At 60.8% G+C, this 23004-nt stretch overlaps 5 protein-coding genes across 8 annotated transcripts in view; 2 read left to right on the forward strand and 3 right to left on the reverse strand.

Moving 5' to 3' along the window:
- The window catches only part of SARNP (SAP domain containing ribonucleoprotein), a 32112-nt gene extending 22617 nt beyond the window's left edge, over window positions 1-9495 (reverse strand). For 2 of the 3 annotated variants that reach the window (XR_012653352.1, XM_075049663.1), the window contains exons 1-9: window positions 9341-9495; window positions 8710-8809; window positions 8374-8420; window positions 7192-7259; window positions 5716-5767; window positions 2820-2893; window positions 2099-2127; window positions 1487-1512; window positions 134-202 (exon numbers count right to left, since the gene is read on the reverse strand). Coding sequence is in view for 2 of the 3 variants with exons in the window: in XM_075049663.1 (XP_074905764.1) it covers window positions 134-202; window positions 1487-1512; window positions 2099-2127; window positions 2820-2893; window positions 5716-5767; window positions 7192-7259; window positions 8374-8420; window positions 8710-8809; window positions 9341-9376 (501 nt within the window). In the remaining variant the exon portion in view is untranslated. The remainder of the gene's footprint in view (window positions 1-133; window positions 203-1486; window positions 1513-2098; window positions 2128-2819; window positions 2894-5715; window positions 5768-7191; window positions 7260-8373; window positions 8421-8709; window positions 8810-9340) is intronic. The other variant, XM_075049664.1, reaches the window with a different exon arrangement.
- Window positions 9496-9590: 95 nt separating this feature from the next.
- Window positions 9591-12500, forward strand: ORMDL2 (ORMDL sphingolipid biosynthesis regulator 2). Its single transcript, XM_075049667.1, has 4 exons — window positions 9591-9680; window positions 10285-10459; window positions 10737-10888; window positions 11141-12500. The coding sequence occupies exons 2-4, from the start codon at window positions 10286-10288 to the stop codon at window positions 11274-11276; spliced, it is 462 nt and encodes a 153-aa protein (XP_074905768.1). The 5' UTR covers window positions 9591-9680; window position 10285; the 3' UTR covers window positions 11277-12500.
- Window positions 12501-12611: 111 nt separating this feature from the next.
- On the reverse strand, window positions 12612-15680 carry DNAJC14 (DnaJ heat shock protein family (Hsp40) member C14). The gene is made up of 7 exons (XM_075049608.1): window positions 15585-15680; window positions 14102-15347; window positions 13913-14019; window positions 13717-13836; window positions 13453-13613; window positions 13250-13352; window positions 12612-13129 (listed from the first exon to the last, which is right to left on the reverse strand). Exons 2-7 carry the CDS (start codon window positions 15290-15292, stop codon window positions 12901-12903), a joined length of 1911 nt encoding a protein of 636 aa, XP_074905709.1. The 5' UTR covers window positions 15293-15347; window positions 15585-15680; the 3' UTR covers window positions 12612-12900.
- A 36-nt stretch (window positions 15681-15716) lies between these two features.
- On the forward strand, window positions 15717-19058 carry LOC142041062 (transmembrane protein 198-like). 2 transcript variants are annotated; one of them, XM_075049640.1, is made up of 5 exons: window positions 15717-16121; window positions 16782-16924; window positions 17150-17725; window positions 18008-18156; window positions 18225-19058. In XM_075049640.1, the coding sequence occupies exons 2-5, from the start codon at window positions 16804-16806 to the stop codon at window positions 18351-18353; spliced, it is 975 nt and encodes a 324-aa protein (XP_074905741.1). In that variant the 5' UTR covers window positions 15717-16121; window positions 16782-16803; the 3' UTR covers window positions 18354-19058. The 2 variants fall into 2 exon arrangements, with proteins under 2 accessions (XP_074905741.1, XP_074905740.1); XM_075049639.1 differs by having other exon boundaries at window positions 15717-16924.
- A 1185-nt stretch (window positions 19059-20243) lies between these two features.
- On the reverse strand, window positions 20244-22887 carry PYM1 (PYM homolog 1, exon junction complex associated factor). The gene is made up of 3 exons (XM_075049662.1): window positions 22823-22887; window positions 21783-21876; window positions 20244-21142 (listed from the first exon to the last, which is right to left on the reverse strand). Exons 1-3 carry the CDS (start codon window positions 22851-22853, stop codon window positions 20629-20631), a joined length of 639 nt encoding a protein of 212 aa, XP_074905763.1. The 5' UTR covers window positions 22854-22887; the 3' UTR covers window positions 20244-20628.
- Between the last annotated feature and the right edge of the window lie 117 nt (window positions 22888-23004).

Consider the following 23004-nt stretch of genomic DNA (forward strand, 5'->3'; position numbering starts at 1 on the left):
TGCCGCTGCACTAATAACAAGATGTAAAACCTCAAGCAGCACAAAGGCTTTGAACGGTCACGGCACACTACGAGCTGGAGCACCAGGCTAATCTGGAGGTGCAAAGAGTGTCCTGGAGGCCAAGGCACCTTACCTTCTTGGAGAGCGAGGAGACATTCAACCCAAATCTTTGAGCCCTTTCCTTTAATTTATCCATGTTTACCTACAAAGACATAGGAAACAATTTATTTTTTTTTTTTTTAAAGTCACCAGCACTCAAGTTGCAGGGATAGAGATAAGGCTGCCTCCCGGAAAAGCCTCCCGGAACAGACTTGTGCACAGTGCTCAGCCCTAGGGAAAACACCTCTGGGCACTGTGCTGCACTGCCATCCAGCAGAAACAGCTCCTGCCAGCACCAAGGGCCGCAAGACAGAACCAGTGTCCCAAATGAAGCTGTCAGAAACTGCCAGTCTGCCCCTTCACTTCCTCAAACCAACCAAAGGATAAAGACCCCAGGTGCTGTTCCCCCTCCTGAAGGAGTGGTGGTTTCAGACTGTTACTGTGAGCCAGCTGTACCTGGTACCTTTGCTGTAGCGGTCTGGTCAACACGAACAAAAGAAACAGCCTCGTAGGCAAACTTGCCAGTACTCCTAAAAGTTATCACTGTTATATGGCTGCCACAGGTTTAAGAAGCCATTGCTGTACCCTCACCCTTCCAAAACTATTGTGTCACATCTAATCAGGTCCCCAGACCAAGCAGCTTCCCAACACATCACCCAGCCTGACTGGTTTCACTGAGAGGCATCAGCCACCATTACGGCACTTATCCCTAACAAACGCAGACCTTCAGGGACAAGCCTTCCATAGTACGTAGTTCTGCAGAGGGAACCCCGGTGCTATTCCGCCTCGCAGACGCTCATGCAAGATCTTTTATGCCCCTGGCACCAGAGAAAAACCTAGAACCTTGCCTGGTGACAGATCGTGGCTTAACTCTGTTCCACTCATCCTCAATTGAGCAGGCAAATACTGCGCCGGCTGCCCAATCTGACAGAGCTCTCAGCCCTGCACACTTTGGTGCCTCCTACTTAGACCTGGAATTCAGATGGGCAGAGCAGCATCAGCCATTAAAAGCAGAGTAATTTACTACAGGTCATTCGTTATTTCCATTCCCCAGGCATAATTCAAGCAATTCAAACAAAAACAGAGAATGAAAGTCAGGCATATGAAAAAAAAACCCAAATATCCATCTTTGTTCCTTTCACCATTTCATTCTAAAATCAGCTCATCTGAGAAAACTGTCATAGAGGCAGCCACAGAGATGTGAACCCATCAAGTTCAGTGCCAGCATAACATCCAGGTGGGCTACATCATTAACTCTCACTCCACATATGTTGTTCCTGGACCATTTTGATAGTTTACCACTGCAGACAGGAACCTCCTTCTACAAATTACAACATGTGTTAAGGGCCTGACCAGCAGTAACTCAAGAACAAGAAGCATGTCTTACCGTGGGCTTGCTGTCTGCAGAGAGGCCTGAAATGAGGAGGCAAGAAAAAGAAAACCCAGTTAGAGCAAACATCAGGAGCAGTATCTTATCTAAAAGGAGGTGCAGTAAAGTCACAGCACTGCCTGAAGCAGTAGTGCACCCATCCCACCATAGACTAGTGAAGAACTGCTGTCCCATTTTTCCCAGGTTCCATCTCTGCTCACTACAGAATGAGTCTCTCAATTTCTTTTTCACCTTCAAATCAGCTTCTCCACCTGCAAAACTGCTGCTGTCCCACCTCGCTAAGACAGCTTTGGCAACTGAACCTGGCATTTTATGAAGCCAAACAACGTCTGGCACTCTGTTTAAGGATACCACAGGAAACTCTGGTTACTCTCTTCCAGCTCTGCTTAGAAAAAATAGATACTGGGAAAAGTGTCTGAACTACCAAAGGAATAACACGTGTCCTTTTCTTCCTGATTCTACAATTCCCACTCAGAGCTCCTGGGCATGGTCAGGAAAAGGGACAGAAGTGAAAACAAAAGGTAGTCCCACCGGGATTTTTATTCCCAGGAGTAAGTAAGTGTTTGCAGCAAGGTCACTCCATGGATTGGTTCTGCTTCACCTCCTCACCTTTAGTCGAAACTGTGGCCAAACCAAACCTGCCGAAGGTAAACAGAGCTTAGTCAGAGACTCGGGCAAAGATAAGGTCAGCCAATACCTGACATGTCAAGTCTTATGTGTGAACTTTTCCTTCAAATACTTTTTATGAGTGTACTTGAGTAAAACTGGTTTGGGGGCAAGATTAACTGGAACACGCTATTATTGGCTACTGTAATTACTGCAGCAGCTCCTGTGCTTACTCTGCGTACAGCAATTCCCCACTTTCTTCATAAAACCAACCTCAAAGTCCAGAAAGCTAGTTGTATCACCAGCAGTTCACCTTTTTCCCCTTTCGCTGCCCTGTCTTTCCAGAATAACTGTGAGAACTGCCACAAATTTCACCAGTATTTCAGCCCAAGCAACCAGTAAAGCATGCATCAAGCACTCCACAATCAGACACAGCCCAAATTCGGCACGGGGCTCTTCTGCCTCATGAGGAGCACCACCTCCCTGCAGGTGTAACACAGCACATGTCTGCAAACCCTCCAGTAAACCTGTCCACTGTTTGTTCAGGCTGGGGGCAACCTCCACCTCATTTTTCAGACTCCTCCCCAGCGTTGCTGTCCCACCACCCGGGCACAGCACAGAGCCAGGTTCACCTCACAATAACACAACCTGCCACTGGCAGACGTGTCCAGAGAGGTCTTCTCTCAGGCAAGAAGAGGGGAGAAGGCTCCAAGTGTAGACTCACCGAGCTGCCCGCGCTGCCTTCTTGCTCTCCAGGCTCACGGGCACATTGAAGCGTTCAGCCCTCTTCTGCATTCGCTGGAGGAGAGAGAGAAAGGAACCAACTGAGGAAAAGCAAAAATTTGAAGGGTACAGAAAGGAGGTTCTGCAGACAGAGAGAGGTACACAAACTCAACATATGGTGGCCTAATGCTCCAACATGCCCTGCCAGACCAGCAGCACGCAGCCTGGAAAGGGGAAAAGCACCCTGCTGTACCCGCAGGTAAAGGGAGAGCTGCTGCAGGCACCTGCCCTTGGCTTGTGCCATCCCAGAAGCCACCCCGCAGCCTCCAGGACATACGCTTGACCAAAAGGTGCTCTCATGGTTCTGATAAACACAGGCCTAATAAAAAAAACTCATAAAAAAGGTATGCCATTACTCTGCTGCTCAGAGAGCGTTCCTAGGAAAGGAGACGTGCAAAAAGAGAATGGGACCAGGGAGCTGACAGAGACAGGCGACTATTTTAAGATAATACAAGGCTGCAACTGTGCTGGAGGCTGGCGTGCCGCACACCTCGCCCAGGGAAGCCCTTGTGCCAGAGGGAAAGGAGCAGTGCTCCTGGCAGGGACTACAAAGGGAACTGCCCTGACTTCCCTCCTGGAGGCAGGAAGCAAGCAGTAGGCACAACCGGCTTCGGCTGATTTGCAAGAAGAGAGGCAAACAAGATTTCCTTTTCTTCCCCCCTAAGCAAAAGGCCAAAGAAATATGCTAGAAAAGGGGATGGGGGGGTGTTTGTTTTCAGGGAACTTATTTATTTGGCACAAGCCTTTTCACAAGAGGCCGACACTATTCATGAAGTTGGCTCAGCCTTGCAAACAGAGTTTGCCATTAGCAGTGCAATTCAACACGAAGTTCAGCTACGTAGAAAGGACTCGGCCTGCTGCCCTTGCTGCAGGCAAGGCTCGCCTGGCTTGGAGCACACTGCCCTGGGCACGGAAAAGCTTGGAAACATCAGAAGCGCAAGGGTTTGCACCTACGAGTGTTAAATCCCCTTAAAAGCTTAAGGGAAATATTTAACATTTTATTATTACACAAGGGCCCAAAAATGTGTTTGGTGTTTTAAAGGTTAGAGAAACAGATATTATTTTAATGGAAACATTTACTTTAGCCAAAAGCACAGTGAGGAGCGTAATAAACATGTGCATCAAAACATAAATGTTTAGAAAAGATGGATTAGGAACACCACTCCTAATGGTGTCAGTACTGAGGAACTTTTACTCAACTGAGTAGAAACAATAAAGACAGAAAAAATGTACCACTCGGGTCAAAGCATATTTCCTTATTCTTTCTGACACTGAAGAATATCAAAAGAAATACCTGAAGAGGCAGCTTCTGAAAGGACTCTCAACTACAGCCAAGCCATGCCAGATCAGAGCAAAGGTTCCACTACCCCAGTATCCCCCCAAAGGTGACTATTACAGTCAGACAGGTAGTCTGCCTCCTTTACACCCTCCCAGACTCAAGTAATCCACAGCAAACGACTGACTGAATTTCAGGCTGTGCTCACATTTGCATTCGTTTATCCCTGATGGTTGTCGCCCTTCCTAGGAATTTGTCTCCTTGCTTTTTGAACTCATCTGCATTTCTAGCATCTCTAACAGCCCACATTAACAGCCTCCAGTGTTCAATTATGCATTGTATGGGAAAATAATTCCCATCTTCAAAAACCATCTACAACATAATTTTGCTGAGACCTGATTCACTCTCAGACAAAGAAAAAAAAAGTGGATTTCCTGGGAATAGGTTTGTCAGAATTTGGAGAAAAACAAAGGGCAAGAGTATAACTTCAGCAAGTTTGCTTAATGAGCTCTTTAACCAGCTACAGCCAAGGGCACCCCCACATCATGGGGGACATTGTTCCTTCAGCAACAGTTCCAGCTCACATCAGGTACTATGTTTCTCCTCATAACTCCCTCACTGAGGTCATAATCCTCTGCTTGCGACATCACCCTGGTTGCTGTGGAAATGATCGTGTCCCAAACAGAAGATTAAAACTCTAAAGTAGTGGTGAACAGCAGGGAGACAAGAATCATGTTCTCATAGTGATTTCTTTCTTATGGAACACGAGCAAAAAAATAAGAGGGGGGATTAGAGAACCACAATCAGATTCCTGAAACTCAAAGTTTCGCAAAGTTTTCCCAGAGGAATTGGCAGCTTCTAAGTGTGTTTGTTTTAAATAAGCCCAGCAAATGCAAGCGGCAAAGTTAAAGAAGATAAAGATGAGATGATCTGTTAGCTCGTATCAGTTCCTCCCCAACTGATTACTCCCCGAAGCATATCCTCAACAAAGCTTCGTAGTTTTACGTGTCTGAAGCAATCAGGCTTGCAGCAAGTCATGAGGGACAGGGATGTGCCACGGCCTGGTGAACTCCGCAGCGGAACTTTTCATGTTCGCAATAGCAGGAAACACAATTTATACACCAGAATCATAACAGAGGTGGTTCGAGTCTATCAGTCTTTATGATCCAGAGCAGAGGATGCTACAGGGCAAAGTCCATCTTTGTCTGCGATGGAACGACACCCCAGGAATGACTCAGCTTGTCGCTGCTAAGTTGGAAATATTGAGGTTGGGTCAATGGTGGTTGGTGGCAGAAAGCAACGGCAGTGAGCAGCAAGGAAAGAGGCGTTAACGGACAATTGAGAGAAACATTCCTTAAGATCTAGCATCAAAATGAAATGTGCCATGGGGTCACCACCCTGCCAGGTCACTCCACCAGTCATTACTATAAAATCAAGGAAAAATAAAGCAGGTTTACAATGGAAACACTGACACTGCCTCAGCAACACACAAAAGAGACTTTGAATGAAGTGAATACGGAAACCGACACCTCAGAGGATGAAGTAGCAGAAGGAACCTTACCTCCATCTGTGATATTTCTGATGTTATTTTCACTACCTTCTTTTCCGTAATCCTAGAGGTGTGTGGGAAAGAGAGAAATCAGTCAGAACAGCTCTCATTAGTTTCACAAGCATGCCCCAGTAGCAGAGGTATCGGGGTTCTCCTCCCAGCCACTAGTCTCTGGCAACACCACCACCATCTTAACTGAGGGCCTGTTTTTAACACAAGAACAGCCACAAGCAAGCATCCCCCTTATGAGGGCAAGTTTAGAGCCAGATATCGATGCTAAGTGAAGTATGAAGCCTGTGAAACTTTTAACCAAAGTCTAGGGTGTATTAAGGGCAGGAAACACACGGCCCAGTGAAGGCACAGCCGCGGGTTCTCCTGTGAGCCTAACTAGTGCCTTGAGCACTCCCGAATTCCTTTGGCAACAATGACAACCAAGCTGGAAAAGACACAAGAACCAGCCACACTCTCACCCATTCTCTACACAGGCTTGGAGGAATAACTCCATTTAAGGCAAGAGAAACATCCTGTGATTTTAGTAGGGCGCTGCAGATGCATCTCAAAATGCTGGGGGGATATTACAGCAAGAGGCCGCAGACCTACACACCCAAGAACAACCCCCTGCCCATCTTAAGGCTCTTAACAGTAACATTCAGCTCTTGTTAGAAGCCCAAAGCCTCGACTGCAAGCCCCAAAGAGCTTTATTCCTTTATGGCCCACAAATACAAAGGATTGTTCTGTTCTAGTTCATGGGACAGCCGCAGGCAACTTTCCCCAGGTCAGCCCCAGCACCCCGAGCCCAGGCTCCATTTCAAACACACACTTCCTGAACAATGTGCAGCTGACAACAGCAGGACCAGTAAAAAGACTGAACAAAAATATAATGGAGTGGGCGTGCTCCAAAGTTTATGCTCCGAAAACAGAGCTCAGGCTCCAGGGGGAAAACAAAAGAGGAAGAGACAAAGTTCGGAAGTTCCCAGGCTAAATGAAATAGCATCCTCCTCCTCCAAACAACTCCCATAAAACAGTGGGTCACAGCCAGCCTCATTAAGGTCTCCCATTTAGAAAAATGCACTGCTTTTGTTCCAGATTCCTGGACAGGTTTCTCATTTTATGCCCTGAAAGGTAGTAATGGTTTAATGGCACTTTCACAGGAAGCAATTCTGCCTGGGACCTGGCGCTTGCCGGCGCAGCTTGGCGGGCACAGGACGCCCCCTCCTGCCCACACAGCCACCTCAGGCCTGCCGGCTGCAAGCCCGGGGCTCACTTCGGGCTCGCTTCGTCCTGTGAGCCACGGAGGGGAGAGCAGCCCCACAGACAGACAGACGGACAGACCACCACATTATCACACAGGGCTCAGGCAAGGGCCACAATCCTGCTCTAACGCACACGAGCCGCAACCCCCTTTCGTCCCAAACTCCAAAACAGGGCTGTGCTGCCGGCCCTCGCACCCCACGGGTTTGCTTCGTTCTACTCAGAAAGGATAGTTACACATCAGGCGATTTTACAGGAGGCTCTTCTACTTTGACGGGTGGCTCTACCGGCTTTGGCTCTTCTTCCTGCAAGTGAAGGAGTTGAGAGGAGGTCAGATAATAAATACTCCGGCCAGCTGAGCAAGACAGAAACACTACAGCAGGGACACTGTCAAGTCTTTTGGGTTCTCACTGGTTTAAAAGGCACACACCTATAATTCAGCCTGCACGTATCCAAAGATTTCTGCACGATTTGTTTAACTCTGCCCACTAAGGCAAGGTTTGCAGCAAGAAGTAATATTACGTGCTCACAGCCTCAGTCTGGCAGGGTTTGAACACTAGATGTTACGGACACAGACTCTTGTTTTGTTTTCCCAAAGTCTAAACTCTTACCAGGTCTGGGCTTCACAAGGCTTCAGAAATAACTCGAGCGAGACAGTCTCCAGCCCGCACGTGGAGCCATCAAACAACATCGAAACTACACAGTGCTCACGCACAATGCCCAGCATCAATCTGGTAAGACCCATCTCACTTCTCACCAAATACTTTTTGTGAAACTGGGAAGAAATCTTCCATATCGTCCACCTGCCCTTGCAGCGCATGGGCTTGCCAAGCAGCGAAGAGCCCGACAGTTGGAAGAATCGGTTTTCACTGGTGTTTTAAGCAGAAAGCGCTTTCCCAGGTCAGATCTCCTCACCTCCCTCAGAACAAATTCTCCTGCTTTAAGGCTTGCTCCCATGGGCTGCCCAGCCCAGCCCAGGCCCAGCATGGTCAGGGCACCAGCTGGGCAACTTTTTCTTACATGTACTTTCTTTAAAAGCACACCACCCTCCAATCGCATTTGCTGTTCAGTTCATGACAAAAACCACAGGGCAATGAGGTGTGAGTCCTGCTGAACACGGACAGAATGACCCCACTCTGAACTGGCAGCCACACACCAAGATTACACACTCTGCCAGAACCCCCCACCACACGCTCTGCCTGCTAATAGAGCAACATAGAGCCTTTGGTGTAAAAAATAGCAGGTTTAGACCCAACAAGGAATGACAATGGTGCTTTAAAATAGACACAGACTCAGGTATTGCTGCATTCCTCAGGCACAGAACCGGAACGCAGCCTGTGGGAGGTCGCGTGCTCCCAGACAAACCAGAAGCCCCTGTACAGGCCGTCAGCAGGATGGTCTGCCCAGCAGAAGACTTACCTCTATTTCTTCTCCCAGGACATCTTCCTCATTTGCTTCTTCTTCAGCTGGAGGACAAAACAACAGAGAAATTGCAGTAGCAAATTACTTTAGTAATATCTCTGGCTTCTCAGATAAAGCCTACTATAAGGATTTTACTCAGGAAAGCGAGAAGCAAAGGCAGTTACAGCAAAACACTCAGACCAGGGCTCTTCTCCTTCACCCTCGTGTTCCACACGAACAAAGCTCGAACCCCAGGAGATCTCTCACCACCGATAACCCCAGAGCAACCCCCAGCTTGTAAGGGCTTTGGGAAGAAGCCCGCTAACAAGCCGCCCTGCTCAACGAGGCACCCACCATGCTCCTCCAGGTAAGCCTGGAGCCTGTTGATCAGATCCTGCTTGTTGCCTTTTGCTTCCAGGCCACGAGCCAGACACTCCTGCTTCAGTTCAGCCAACTACAGAACGCAAGAAGCTTCCAGTTAGCGCGTGCAGAAGCACACCAAAAACATAAAAAAAAATTATAATTAGAAAAAGCATAAAAATAAGCCAAGGCGATTCGGGGTTTTTTTAGGAGCCTCGAAGGCCGCCTCCTCACGTCAAACACCAGCCGCGCCCCTGGACTCCCAGGATTTTCCCCCAAACAGGCTGGTTCCCTCCTCAGCCCCGGAGGAGGATCGCTCCCCGCCGCCTGTCACAGGCCAGGCCGGGCAACCGGAGAACGGCGGCGGTGCACCGGAGGGCAGAGGCATCCCCAGGGACCCCCCCACCGCCACCACCTCCCCTGGGCGGGCAGCGGCGAGAGAGCGGCTGCTAGGAGAGACTGAGAAGGACCCGGGCAGGAGGGGTGACCGCCGGAGGTGGGGGACCCTCCCGGGACACCGGGGGGGGGCCCAGGCCGGCGGGAGCCCGGGGCCCACAGCTGCCCGGGCCGGGACAGGCCTCGACCCCCGCCCCTCCCCGAGCTCCGCAGGCCGCTCGGCCGGTACCTTCAGCTTATGGAGCTCCACAGTCTCCGCCGCCATCTTGTCGCCCCCTCAGCCCGTTGCCGTCCCCGCCCCCGTTGACCGCCCATCACCCAATCGGCGCCGCCCTTCCTCAACCGGCGATTTCAAACCACTTCCCAACACCGCTTCTCACGACTGGCCGGGCCTCCCCGGCCACTCCCCTTACACTATTGGCCTGCCGGCGCTCGAGGGGCGGGGAGACGCTGAGCGACGGGACGAGCGGCCAATGAGAGGGGGGGAGTGACCCCACCGGGCGTGCGGACTTCCTGGAGACGAGCCCCAGGGGCGGGCAGGGACCTGGCAACGGCCGCGAAGCCGCCGGGTGCGTCGGTGGGAGCGGGAGCGGGACGGGGGGGGGGGCCTGTGAGGGGACAGGAGGGCTGTGAGGGGCCGGGGGAGCTGGGCTGGGGGGCTGTGAGGGGCCGAGGGGCCGCGAGGCCATGGCGGCAGGACCGGGCACTGAGGCGGGAGCCGGTGTACCAGGCCCTGGGGAGGGATCTGTGGTCGTTTTCCGGCCCCACGCGTGCCTTAGGGCTGAGGAGTCAAGCTCTCGGGGAGGAGAGCAGGCATTTTGTCTACTTGTCCGGTAGGGAAGCAGCACGGGGTGAGCATGGGGGAGAGGGGAGCCTCGTTACGGGGTGGTTCTTCCTCAGTTCCCAGCGTTTCTGGTGGCTGAGGGTGAGCTCCTTCCTTTTCTCCTTGCCCTTGTGTTCCTGGCCTTAAGGCTGAGGTGCAGAGTCGCTAATTAGGGAGCTGGCATCAGCGGTGTGTTGGGGTTAAGCACATGGGAAGGCCGGGGTGAGAGGTGCTGAAGGAAGACCATGGATGTGGGGCTACACCAAGAGCCCTGACTGGGTTGGGAATTGCAGAGATTTGGGAAAACCTCTCTGAGGAGACCTCTGGAAGCCTCTGTTTGTCTGCTCCAGGATGAACGTCGGCGTGGCGCACAGCGAGGTGAACCCCAACACGCGGGTGATGAACAGCCGGGGGATCTGGCTGGCGTATGTGATCTCTGTGGGAGTCCTCCACGTCGTTCTCCTCAGCATCCCGTTCTTCAGCGTTCCTGTGGTCTGGACACTCACCAACGTCATACACAACCTGGTTAGTCAAAACTTGGCCCGCTCTTCTCCCAGGGCTGGAAAGCATGTAGGCTGGTGTTCGCCAGGTATGGTTCCATGTCCCCCGGCTATAAGGAAGCCCCTGGTTCCTGCTGGGCACTGAGGGAAAGGCTGGGGGGTTGGCGTTGCAGGGGGAGATGCAGCTGATGAAAGGCCATTAGCTTGGGAAACTGCTGTGAGAGGGCACAAAGTGCATTTCTGTCCCAGCAGCAGACTGTCCCTGGCTGGCTTTACATCTCCTCCCCCCTTGAAACCCACAGGTCATGTACTTGCTGCTGCACACAGTGAAGGGGACCCCCTTCGAGACCCCGGACCAGGGCAAGGACCGCCTCCTCACGCACTGGGAGCAGATAGACTACGGGACGCAGTGCACCTCGTCACGCAAGTTCCTCAGCGTCTCCCCGGTAGTGCTGTGAGTATCGCTGAACTAGGCAGGAGGGCGTGGGGGGGCTCAGGAGGGTGTTTAAGGCACGTGGTGGGACCATCAGGCTTCTGTTGGCACAGCCGCCCTGGCGCGAACGGGCCCTGGGGCTAGAGGGTTCCCCAGCTGCGAGGCGGTTTTGTGCAGGGAACGCCAGCAAGGCACCCGAAATCCCCCCAGTGCTGGCAGTGGGGAGGGTGGGAGCGACACAGAGCTCACCCAGCGTCTCCCTCTCTCCCCCAGGTACCTCCTCACCAGCTTCTACACCAAATATGACCCTGTGCACTTTGTCGTCAACACGGCCTCCCTGCTCAGCGTCCTTCTGCCCAAGCTGCCCCAGTTCCACGGCGTGCGGGTCTTTGGCATCAACAAGTACTGAGGCTTCCAGTGGAGCCAGGGGACAGAGAGGGGATGCCGGAGCGGCGCGAGACACCAGCTGGAGAGCAGGGGTGAGGCATGAGGAGGGCTGGGTGCAGGGCAGGGACTGCTCTAGCTTTTAGCCAGGGTTTTAGCCAGGTTCCTCCATCTCAGAGAAGCTCCTCGCTAGGACCTTTATCTCTTCGGTGAAGCGAGAAGCGCAGCTGAGCGGTACGGAGCGAGCAGTTGCGTCATGTGCGTGTTTCCTTCAAGCTAACCTCCGTGTAACCCTGCAGAAAGCACTTACGAGGGGAGAACTGCTGACTAGTGGGAAGAGTCGCCCACCTACACCTCCCTCGTCCTCATGTTTTATAGACTTCCACCACAATAAAGAAATTCAGCAACAGGAGCGGCCTCCTCGCAGTGGGACCAGCCCCGGCTCACACCTCCCTCCCACCTCTCCCCGCACAGACCAGCCAGACTTCTTCAAACCGTACTTTTAATTTAACAAAAGTGATAAGAAAAAGGTACACTACCATTTAAAACCCAGCTGCTCTGGTCTGGGAGTACAAAAAGGTTAGCGAAAAGCAATCGTGGCCTACAGCAGCGTTTCTCAGGGTGTTTCAGCTCGGCTGGGGGGGCGGTCAGCTCCCCCTGAGCACCCGGCTCCGGTCAGTGGCAGGCCAAGAGCCTCGCGCAGCCCCCAAGGGCTGTTACTCCCTGCTAAGGACCGGCGCAGCTGCCGTGCCACTGCCCGGCCCACGGTTTGGAGAGCTGGGAAACGCCAAACGCTTGGTGAGGTGCCGGACACTCACACGTCTCTTGGCAAAAACTTTTCGTGATACAACTCAAGATATTGGTGGCAGCGCGGAACCAGCTCCTGCTTCTGGACTTTGCTTTTTGTAAAAAAATAATAAGCTGCTCTTCGTCCCCGGCGCTGAGGGAGGGAGACGAGGGTCCCTCAAGCAAAGTTGAGGCAGGAAAATCAAAACCACCACGGGGGGGGGCGGTCCAGGCCGTGACACTGGGGTCCCGGCTGGGCAGCACCCACGAGGAGGAGCACAGCTAACGTACGCGGATGTATTAATAGAAAGAGGATGCACGCAGTAATAAATAGATCTGTACGAGCAAAAAGTAACGAGCTGCTTAAAAAAAAAATATGCAAAGTGTGCTGGCAGAGGCTCGAGGCAAGGCGCAGCTGGGGCAGGGGGCTCGGGGGGGCCCCTCCAATGGCCCCCTGCAGCTGAACAAGCCGGGGGGGGCTCTCCTGCGTGGCAGCTCCCCCACCTAAGCACGGAGAGGAAGGGACCCGGCTGCAGCTCCCTTCCCTCTGGAGCGTCACCTGAACGTTTACAATAACCCTGAAGAGATCTGGCGGCCGGTCTGTCTGTTTTTCTGTCCGTCCCAGCCCCCGCCTTCCTGCCCCGTGCCCCGCCGGGCTCTTTGGTACGGCTGGCTCCAACGCGCAGCTCCTCCAGCACGTGTTGGCCACGTCAGCCCACAAACTCCCTGGTTACTTTTAAATATAGAGAAGACTTTTTTTTTTTTTTTTTAAAAAAAAAAAAAGAAAAATAGATTTTTTTTATTGGAAAGAGCCCTTTTCGTGCCCAGCACAGTGCCGTCTGCCTGGCGCCACTCGGCGCCACTCAGCGCTGCAATGGCCGACGCACCTTCTTCCGCCTCTTGTGCTTCGCGTCGCCCTTGGGGACGGCGCCCTCGGCCCTGGGGGGAACCCCGGGGGGGGCTGCAGCCCCCGGGGGGGTGGGCGGTGGCGGGAAGGGCCCCCCAGGCATCGGTCCTGAGCTCCCCTGAAAGACGCGGGTGAAGAATTCCTGCAGGTCGGCAGCTGAGGTGGGGCTGCCCTTGGAGGCACTCCTGTAGGGGGTAAAGCAGGTGTTCGGGGGGGGGCTTGTCTGAGCTCGGAGCCTCCCCCCCCGCTGTCATCCCATGTCCCCCCCCTTCCCCAGGATGGGGGTCAGGCCCCTTTCCCATCACCTCTGCCGCCCGCCCGGCCCGGAGCTCCTCGAGCCAAAGGAGATGTGGTAGGGGACGCGGTGGGTGTCCGGGTTGATCCCCACGCGCTGGCAGCCGGCCCACTCTGCCGAAAGACATGCGGCCGCCGGTCACACCACCCCGGCGAAGGGGCAATGAGCCGGCGGCACACCCTCCGTCCGGGGGTTCCAGGAAGCAGCACCCACCCGTGATGTCGTAGATTTTCCCGTCCATCATGGCGAAGTAGGTGATCTTCAGCCCCAGCAGGCTGGATTCGGCCCAGAAGTCACCCTCCTCGGCAGGGTGCAGCCTGCCACACTCGGCACAGTAGCGGGCACTGAGGGGGTCTCGGTCCATCTCAAACCTCCTGTGGAGAGAGTGGGCATTTCCGACCCCTCTGCCCCCCCGCCCCCCAACTTTGGGACCCTGCAGGCACGCCAGCACCGCGCCGCCGGGGCTTCGAGACCTACTTGTGCTTCCCCTGGCACTTGCTGCACATCATGGTGTTCATGGCTTCCTTCAGGTCGTCCTGCAGCCGGCTCAGGAACTCGCTCATGGACCTCGTCAGCTCGCTCTCCGCCATCTGCTTGCTGGGGGTAGCGGGGAGAAAGGGGGTCAGCCCCGGCACCCCCAAACCCTCCCCGTTCCTCAGCATCGCCCACTCACATCTCGTACTCCTTCCTCCTCTCCGGGCTGCTGACCATGTCCCAGGCCGCCCGCAGCACCTTGAACGCCGCCTCTGCCCTCGGGTGCTCGTTCTTGTCCGGGTGGACCTGGAAAAAGCGGAAAAGCTCAGCCAGCGCCGTGTCTTGGGGTAGGGGGGGGGACGACGACACCCCCTGCCCGCCCACGCACCAGCACCGCCAGCCGGCGATAGGCTTTCTTCAGCTCGGCGTCCGATGCCGTCGCCTCTACACCCAGCACCTGGAAGGGGTTCAGCTCCTCCTCGGGCACCTCCGCCATGGCCAGCAAGCGGCTCACCTCCTCCGCGCAGCCGGCAGCGGGAGCCCCCCCGTCGCCAACGGACGCCGCATCCCCCGGCCCCCCTGTCTGACCCTCCCCGGGCACCCAGGGAGGAGCTCGCCGTCTCTGCAGCCAGTCCCAGAGGTGCCGGCACGTCCGGTTCTCCCCGAGGAGCCCCCACGTCCTACGGAACACGGCTGCGTCCAAAAGCGCAAGGAACCGGGCCACCCGCTGGCTCCTGCCCAGCCGATCCGCGCCGGCGACCAGCGCGCCAGCGCCCACGCGCCAGCAGAGCCGCAGGCTGCCCAGGAGCAGCACGAGGAGGAGGACGAGGAGCGCGCAGAGCATCCAGAGCAGGCGGAGGAAGAACCCTGCGCCGGCCCGTAGCCACCGGGCCACCCTCAGGGAGCCGCTCCGGGCCCGCTGGCCCACCCGCCGGCCCCAGTTCCGTATGCTGGCCTGCGCCGAGCCCAGGTCATGGCCGCCGAGGCGGCAGCAGGAGCAGAGCAGCCATCCGCCGGCCTCTGCGCCCAGCCTGCGCGCCTGGGCCAGCGCTGCCGCCAGCGGACCCCGGTAGCTGGCCGGTTCCTCTGCCGGCGCCTCGGTCCCGTCCCCGCGGCTCCTCTTCCGTGCCGGTCGGTGCCGCTTGCCCGCACCACCCTCGCGCCGTCCACCGTCCTCCTTCTCCTTGGGGGTCGAGCGATGCCTCTGACGCCTCCGCATCCTCCGGCTCCCCTTCCCCACGCCGTCCTCGCCGGCTTCGTCCTCCTCGCCATCCTCCTGCCCACGGGCCGGCGGCAGCACCAGGCCAGCAGTGGCCCGGTTACGGCAGGTGAGGCTGCAGGATCCGTCCCGCCGCTCGGCCGTCGGGTTGGGGGGGGCGGCCGGTTCCCCCCGGCAGCGGCAGGAGCACCGGGGACCCTCGGGGCTCGGGAAGGGCAGGTCGTGGTCGTCGTCGTTGTCCTCTGGGATGGTGACCGGTGGCCGGCCGCAGCTCCCGTTCCAGGCAGCGCTGTCCTCCGCCGGGCGGCCGCCCCCTTCGCCATCCCCGGGGGGGTCTCCCCAGTACCGAGGCTGCTCCATCCTGGCGGCCCCGCTGGTCCCCGCCGGGCCTAGGTGACGGCCATACCGCCAGGCCCTGCGAACGAGATCGGGGTCAGCGCGGCCCCGGAGACCCCCATTCTCCCCCCCCCCCAAAACCCCAAACCCCGGGGATCCCTCCAGACCGCGCCCCGCCGATCCCCGGCCCGGCCCCGGCTGCCCACGGGATCCCCCCTCCCACCGCCCCGGGACTCTTTGAAGCGCAGCTCGGCCGCTGCTGCCCTCCGGCCCCGGCCCCGGGGCTGTCGGGGAGCCCGGGGAGGCGGAGACTCACGGTGCCAGTGCCGGTGCCGGCGGGGGGGGGGTCGCCGCCGCCTCCCGCCCCCCCCCGGAGTTTCCTCACTCGCCTCACTTCCGCCTTCCGCCCGCCCGCCCGCCGCCACCGCCTCCCACTTCCGGGTAGGCGGGGCCTAGCGCGGGGACGTCATTCCCCGCGCCCCGCCCCTTAAAGGGGCAGAGCCCCCCCTCCCCACTCCCTCCCCGTTAACCCTTTGGCCGCCCCGGGGGGGTGGGGTGGGGGAACCGGGCGTCCTGCGCTGACCCCGTCACGTGGCCCCGCGCACAAAGCGCCTCTGTCCCGGCGGAGGGGCCCGCTGGGGGCCGCGGCGTCACCCACGGGGGTCCCGGCCCCGCGTGGGTCCCCTCCCGGCCCCGCAGCAGCGATCCGGCCCCGCCGCCGCCCCCCCCCACCCCCGGCCCCGGCCCCGCTCCCGGTCCCGCCCCGCACCGCCCCCGGCCCCGCTCCCGGCGGAGTCTCGGCTCCGTGGCCGGGCCGGGCCCCTCCGCGACCCCCGGGACCGGCAGCGAGCGGGTGAGTCCCGGGACGGGACGGGGGCGGTGGGGACCGAGCGGCTCCCCCCCCCCCCCTCCCCGACCCAGCTCGGCCCCGCGCCCCGGCCCCCCAGCAGCTCCCAGTGCGGCAGCGCCGCCCCCCGCCCCGGCCCCCCAGCAGCTCCCAGTGCCCCAGCTCGCTGTCCCCCAGTAGCTCCCAGACCCCCCTTCCAGCGCCCCCACCTCGCTGTCTCCCAGCAGCTCCCAGTGCCCCCACCTCACTGTCCCCCAGCAGCTCCCAGTCCTCCCTCCCAGTGCTCCCAATGCTCCCACCTCGCTGTTCCCCAGTAGCTCCCAGACCCCCCTTCCAGTGCCCCCACCTCGCTGTCCCCCAGTAGCTCCCAGTCCCCCCTCCCAGTGCTCCCAAAGCCCCCACCTCGCTGTCACCCAGTAGCTCCCAGTGCCCCCACCCAGCAGCCCCCAGCACTCCCAGCCCTCCCCACCCCGGCACCTCCCTACAGTTCCCAGTGCCCCCAGCCCAGTCCTCCCAGATGTGCCCCCCCCCCCCAGCACCACTGCCAGATGTGGGTGCGGGGAGGAGGGTGCTCACCCACCGCCCGCAGAGCCCGGGGAGGGGCTGGGTGCCGGGGGAAGGGGGGGGCGCAGCGGGGGGGCTCAGCACCCCCCCCACCCCTCCCAGCCCCCGCAGCCCCCCCCGGGCGATGGAGCCCGGCACCCCCCCCGCGCCCCGCTGCGCCCTGGAGCCCCGGCCCCCCTACGAGCCCGTCCCTGCCGCCCTCTGCGCCCTCGGTGCCCTCTTCGGCGTCGTCTGCGGCTGCTTCGGTGAGCGCCGGCACGGTTTGGGGGGGGCACGGCTGGGGGGGGGGGGGCAGAGCAGGGGCTTACTTGGGGGGCACGGCAGGCACGTGGTGGGGGACAAGGAGAGGGGCGTTGTGGGGGGCACGGCCGGAAGGGATGGCACAGGGAACGCCAGGGGGCAAAGCCGTGGGGCAAAGCCGTGGGGCACTGCCGGGGCAGCCCCCGGTGACGCCCCCGTGCCCGCACCAGGGTACCGCTGCTTCAAGGCCATCATGTTCCTCTCGGGGCTGCTCTTCGGCTCCATCGTCATCTTCCTCCTGTGCTACAAGGAGCGGGTGCTGGAGACGCAGCTGAGCCTGGAGGCCAGCGCGGGCATCGCCCTGGGCATCGGGCTGCTCTGCGGCCTGGTCACCATGCTGCTGCGCAGCGTCGGGCTCTTCACCACCGGGCTGCTGCTGGGGCTGCTGCTGGCCACGGCCGCGCTGGTGGCGGCGGCGCCGGTGCTGCCGCCGCCGAGCCCCTGGGTGCCGGCGGGCAGCCTGCTGGGGCTGGCGCTGCTCTGCGCCCTCCTGGCGCTGCAGTGGCCGAAGGCGCTGACCGTCCTCTCCACCGCCGTCTTCGGCGCCGCCGTCGTCGTCGTCTGCGCCGACTACTTCGTGGAAGCGCTGGCGCTGGTGCTCTACGTCTACGACCGGCTGCGGCTGGCGCCGGCGGGGCCGCTGTGCTGGCACAGCTGGGTGCTGCTGGGCGCTTGGCCGGCGCTCAGCCTCCTCGCCGTCCTGCTCCAGTGGAAGCTGACGGCCGACGGCGTCTCCCACACCGACGGTGAGTGGGGGTGCACGGAGGGGTACCCCCCCCTTCCCGGCCAGCTCGGGGTGAGGGGGTGTGCCGGGCGGTGGGAGCGGGCAGCGGGGAGGGCGTGCGGGTGAGCGCGAGGGATGTGGGATGAGGAGGGTGAGGATGAGGAGGGGATGGCGATGGGGATGGGGACGGCCACGGGAGCAGGGATGGAGACGGCCGTGGGGATGGCGGTGCCGAAGGCGATGGGGACGGAGGCGTCACCGGGGATGGGGACGCGGGGCAGAGCTCAGCCCCGGCTCCCCGCAGTCATCCTCAGCCGGCGGCAGAAGCGGCTGCAGCTGCTGCGCATCCGGCAGAAGGAGGCCAAGCGCCGGCAGAGCCTGGCCCCCCCCGAGGGCACCTACCGACGCAAGCCCCCCCCCGTCAAGCGCTACGCGGGCGACGTGCTGGCCCCGGTGAGTCCGTGCCCCGGCGGGGCCGTGCCGGTGGCCGTGGGGCCGCGCTGACCCCCGTGTCCCCCCAGAGCTACATCCGGAGCCTGCGGGATCGGCAGCTGGAGAGCGGGACCACGCCGGGCCCCGCCGCCACCCCCGATGCCGACTGCGGCTCCACCGCGCCCCTCACCGCGCCCCCGCCCCGCCGCCGCCCCTGAGCCCCCGCGTCCCACCGACGTGCCTTGGGGGTTCCCGGGCCCCCCCGCTCCCGCTGTGCCTTCCCCTTTAAATAGGCAAATGAGATGCCATATGCCCCGCCCCCCGGGAGGGTGTGGCCGAGGGGAGGCGGGGCTTCAGGGCACGTGGATGCTGGGGACCCCTAGGGGCTGGGGGGTCCCCTGGTGGCGGGGCGAACCCGGTGCCTCCCCCCCCGCCACTGCTGCCTGCCCCATAGCCTGCCCCACAGCCGCCAGCCCCATAACCTGCCCCGCCGCAGCCTGCCCCATAACCTGCCCCCATACCCGCTGCAGCCCCTTGCCAGCCCCGCGGGGGGGAGAGCCTGGGGGGCAGCCCCCACCCCAGCTCCTGCCCAGCCCCCGGCACCGGAGGGGACCCCTTAAAAATAAAGCCCCACTTTTATTTTTGTAGGACCTACCCAAATGCTGTGCACGCACCGTGGGCCCAGCCCAGCGCCCCCCCTCCACTGGGGAGGATCCCAAAAGCCTTAACCCCACTGGGGGGGGGGGGGTGTCTCACCCTGCCATAGGGCCTCCCCGGCCCCCCAGCCCTGCCCCGAGCCCCCCGAGGACCGCGGTGGCCCCCACCCTGGGGAAGGGCCCCCCCCGCCTGCCCGTGCTGGGCTTGTACCGGGGCTGCCGCATTAAAGAGCATCACGGGGGGCTGGCATGAGCCCCCCCCCGGTACTGCCAGACCTCGTCACCTGCGGCCGGAGCTGAGGGGGAATGTGGGTGGCGGTGGGGACCCCCTGGCCCCCCCCTCCAAATCCCCACCTTTGAAGAAGTAGGTCCTGCTGCTGGGGGAGGCCAGGGAGGGGGATGCCGGGGGGGCCGCTGGCCTGTGGGTGGGAGGGGAGGTGTCGGTGCCGGGACCCCCGCTGGGACGAGCCTCCCCGTGTCCAATGCCACGGAGGGCGCAGGGGTTGGTGCAGCCGGTAGCCGTGAGGGTGGGGGTCAGAGGGTGCCCGGCCCCAGAACATGGTCAGTCTTGGGGTCACTGCGATGCCCCGGGGCATCCAGCACCCTGCCCTGGCCGGTGGGTCACCAGGACCCCCCCAGACTCACCTATGCCCACAGCCGTGGCCCCCCACAAACCCTGGGAGCCCTTACGGCCCCAGCCCTGACCTCCCAGATGCTCCAGCATCCTCCAGACCCCCTACACCCCACCTCAGACCCTCAGCATGTGCTGCTGCAGCCTCAGGTTGAGGGGATCCTCCACACCACAGCATCCAGGCACCCAGCAGAGGACCCCCCACCTCGGCCAGGGGGGGCTCGGGACACCCCAACACTCGACCACCTGGCCCCTGTGATTTTGGCCGTGCAGAACTCGCCTATCAGCCACTCCTGCAGGTGCCCAAACTGCAGCGTGCTCTTCCTGGGGGACAGTGGAGACTCCCCACCCGTGGGCCCAGGCGAAACGGGGGGGCCCCGTGGCACGGAGCTGGGGAGCGGAGGGGCCTGGCCGGCTGCCGGGGGTGCTCCCACACCAGGCAGCTCCCAGGGCAGTGGGGAGGAATCTGGCAGCTCGGCCCCTCTGCGGCATCCCAGAGTCACCCGGGAAATGGGGGGGCACAGCCTGAGGGGGCAGCCGAAGCCAGGGAAGTGTGGGGGGGTCCAGCTATCCCCAGCTCCTGGGACATAAAGTGGGGTTTGTCCCACCCCACGGCTCCATTGTGGCTCCTCCACTGGGGCTGGATGGGGTGGGGGTGAGCAAGAGCCCCCCTGTGCCCCCATCACTGCCAGGAGGGGTCCAGCCGGCCCCTGCCTATCCCACAGCATCCCCGTCCCCCAGGCAGCAGCAGGCAGGGGACGGGTGTTGCGTGTCCCCCCTCCAGGGAAAGGCAGAACCAGAACGGAGCTCCCGGCACCGGGTCACTACTGCAATTTTATTATTGCATGATTTTTAAAAATAAAGGAAGAGAGAGGCTGTAACACAGAACACGAGGGGCCAGGGAAGATTGAAGGGGGGGGGTAGGGGTGGGTGAGGCTGCTGCCCCACCCTGGACGCAGCACAACCCCGCCCCAAATAATATTTTAAAAAAAAAAAAAAAAAAGGAGCGAGGTATTCGAGAGTCGCCGGGTTTCTAACACAGATAGCTGGGAACAACTGTTCTGAAAAAACCCCCCCGACAGCACCCGCCCACACCAAATCCCCAGGGCCGGGCGCTTCGTCCCGGCAGCCTGCGCGCTGGGGACGCTGCCCGTGCCCTCCCCCCTCCCCGAGTCCCCGCGCCCCCCGAGCCCCCCCGCCCGCCCCTTACAAGTCCAGCTCCAGGTCCCGCAGTTCCTCCTCCAAGGCTTTCCTCCGCCCCAGCTTCTCCAGCTGCTCTTTTGTCGGCTGCTTTATCTCCCCCGAGTCGAGCCGCTGCTGCAGCTCCTCCACCTGCCGCAGCTTCTTCTTCAGGTTCTTGATCTTCTTGCTCTTCTCCGAGGCAGGGGCTTCCCCCTCAGTGGGGGCCTTGGTGCCACAGGCCGGCTGCGGCACGGCCGCCCGACTGTCCCCCGGTGGGCCTTTGTCCCCACCGCCGCCCCCTGACAGAGAAGCCTTCTCCAGCGCCTGGATCAGTTCGTCTGTCTCCCGCTCCCCCTTCTCCTGCTGCTGCTTCCTCTTCTCTTTGCGTTTCAAGTTCCTTTTCGCCGCCTTGGACAGTCCTGTCTCGCCGCTCTCCGCCTTGCCGGGCTGCTTGCCGGGCTGCGCGGTGGCCTCCAGGCTCAGCCCCGGGGGCAGCTCGGGTTTGCTTTTGAAAAACTTCACATATTTATTCTCGTACCTGCACAGAACGAGAGCCTGTGAAGGCGCCTCTCCCCTGCCGTCCCGCCCCGGGATGGTGTCGAGGACCCCAGGGCGGCGCCAAAAAGTCCCCAGTGCGGCGCTAAAAGACCCCACCGCCAAACGCCAGGAACGTTCGGCGCCTCCAGCAAAACCTCCGACGCGGAGCAGCCCCCGTGTCCGGCTCTCCCCCCAGGCCGGGGGGCACCTGCGGGCTCCGAGCCCTCCACCAAGCGGCGGCCGAGCAGCCACCCTCGGAACGGGTCACCCCTGCCGAGCTCCGCGCCCCGGCAGACGCCGCCGCTCGGGGTCCTCCTCGCGTCCGCGGGACGGCCCAGACCCGCACGGCCACCCCGAGGAGGACTGGGACGGGAGTCGATACGTACCGGCAGGCTACGGCTTATGGGATAAGGGTGAGGGGGTCGGAATTGCTCGGGCACCTGGAAAGAGACTGAGACCTCAAGACGTGACCCGGCACGCGCAGCCCCAGGAGTCGCGGGGCCGAGGTCCGGGGTGCCTGGGGAACGGGACGGGATGCTCTGACAGCTCCGCTCCCCTCTCGCGGCGCGGCAGACCCCAGCCCCAGAGGGGGAGCCCCCTCAGGGGACACCCCCTTCCCCCCGGCCGCCTGCCCCACTTACACCGGCACCTCCTCCTGGGGCACGTATCCCTCCTTCACCCGCCGCTGCTTCCGCCAGGTGCCGTCGGGGCGCTGCGTGGAGGCGATGTACTTCCCTGCGAGGCCAAGGCGCCGTCGGCTGGTGGCCTCGGGGCACCCCACGCACCCCATGGGGACCCCAGGACACCCCACAGGGACTCCAGGAGATCCCAGAGGACATACCATGGGGGCCTCAAGACCCCACGGGGGCCCCAGGACATCCCACACACCCCACAGAGACCCCGGGACCCCATGGGGGACCCAGGACACCCCACACGGACCCCAGGACACCCCACACACCCCACAGGGACCCCAGGACGCCCCAGAGGACACACCATTGGGGCCTCAAGACACTCCACACACCCCACAGGGGCCCCAGGACCCCACGGGGATCCCAGGACACCCTATGGGGGCCCCAGAACACCCCCCCACCCCACAGGGACCCCAAAACACCCCACAGGACACCCTATGGGGGCCCCAGGACACCCCCCACAGGGACCCCAAGGCCCCACACACACCCCACGGTGGTCCCAGGACACCCCACGGGTCCCCCCCCCTGCCCCAAGACTAGGATGGGGACAGCCGGTCACCACAGACAGCGGGGTGGGGGGGGTGAGGTGGGCCCAGCCTCACAGAGACTGGGGAGGTGGGACCTGCCCCATAGCGACCAGCAAGGTGGGACACACACACAGAGACAGGACCCCAGAGAGACTGGGGGGGGGCGGTTCCCAGCCCCATAGAGATGGGGCCGCGGCCCAGGCCTACAGCGGGAGGGGAAACTCCGCCCCCCCCCCCCCGCCACAGGGGCAGGGAACGGGACCTGCCCCACAGAGATGGGGCAGGGGAGAGGCCCCACAGAGACCGGCGACCGCAGCCCCACAGAGACCGCGGAGAGAGCCAGCCCCACAGGGACCGGGGCTAGGTCCCGCCCTACGGATCCGGGGGAAACAACAACCCCACGGGGGCCGGGCCCGACCCCACGGGAACCTCCCGCCCCACAGCGCCGAGCCGGGCCTCACTCACCGGTCTCGTCAGTCACATAGGGAGTCGCCATCTTGCGAGCGCGACACACTTCCGGCCTCCCGGCCCCACCCCGGAAGTGGCGGCGGCGGCAGCAGCCGGGCGTGGCGGCGAAGAGGCGACGCGGAGCGGGGCGGCCATTTTGTTTTTAAAGGGGCAGCGCCCCGTCTGGGGGAACTCCCGGC

Source organism: Buteo buteo, chromosome 17 (assembly GCF_964188355.1).
Source record: "Buteo buteo chromosome 17, bButBut1.hap1.1, whole genome shotgun sequence".
NCBI classification, from domain to species: domain Eukaryota; kingdom Metazoa; phylum Chordata; class Aves; order Accipitriformes; family Accipitridae; genus Buteo; species Buteo buteo.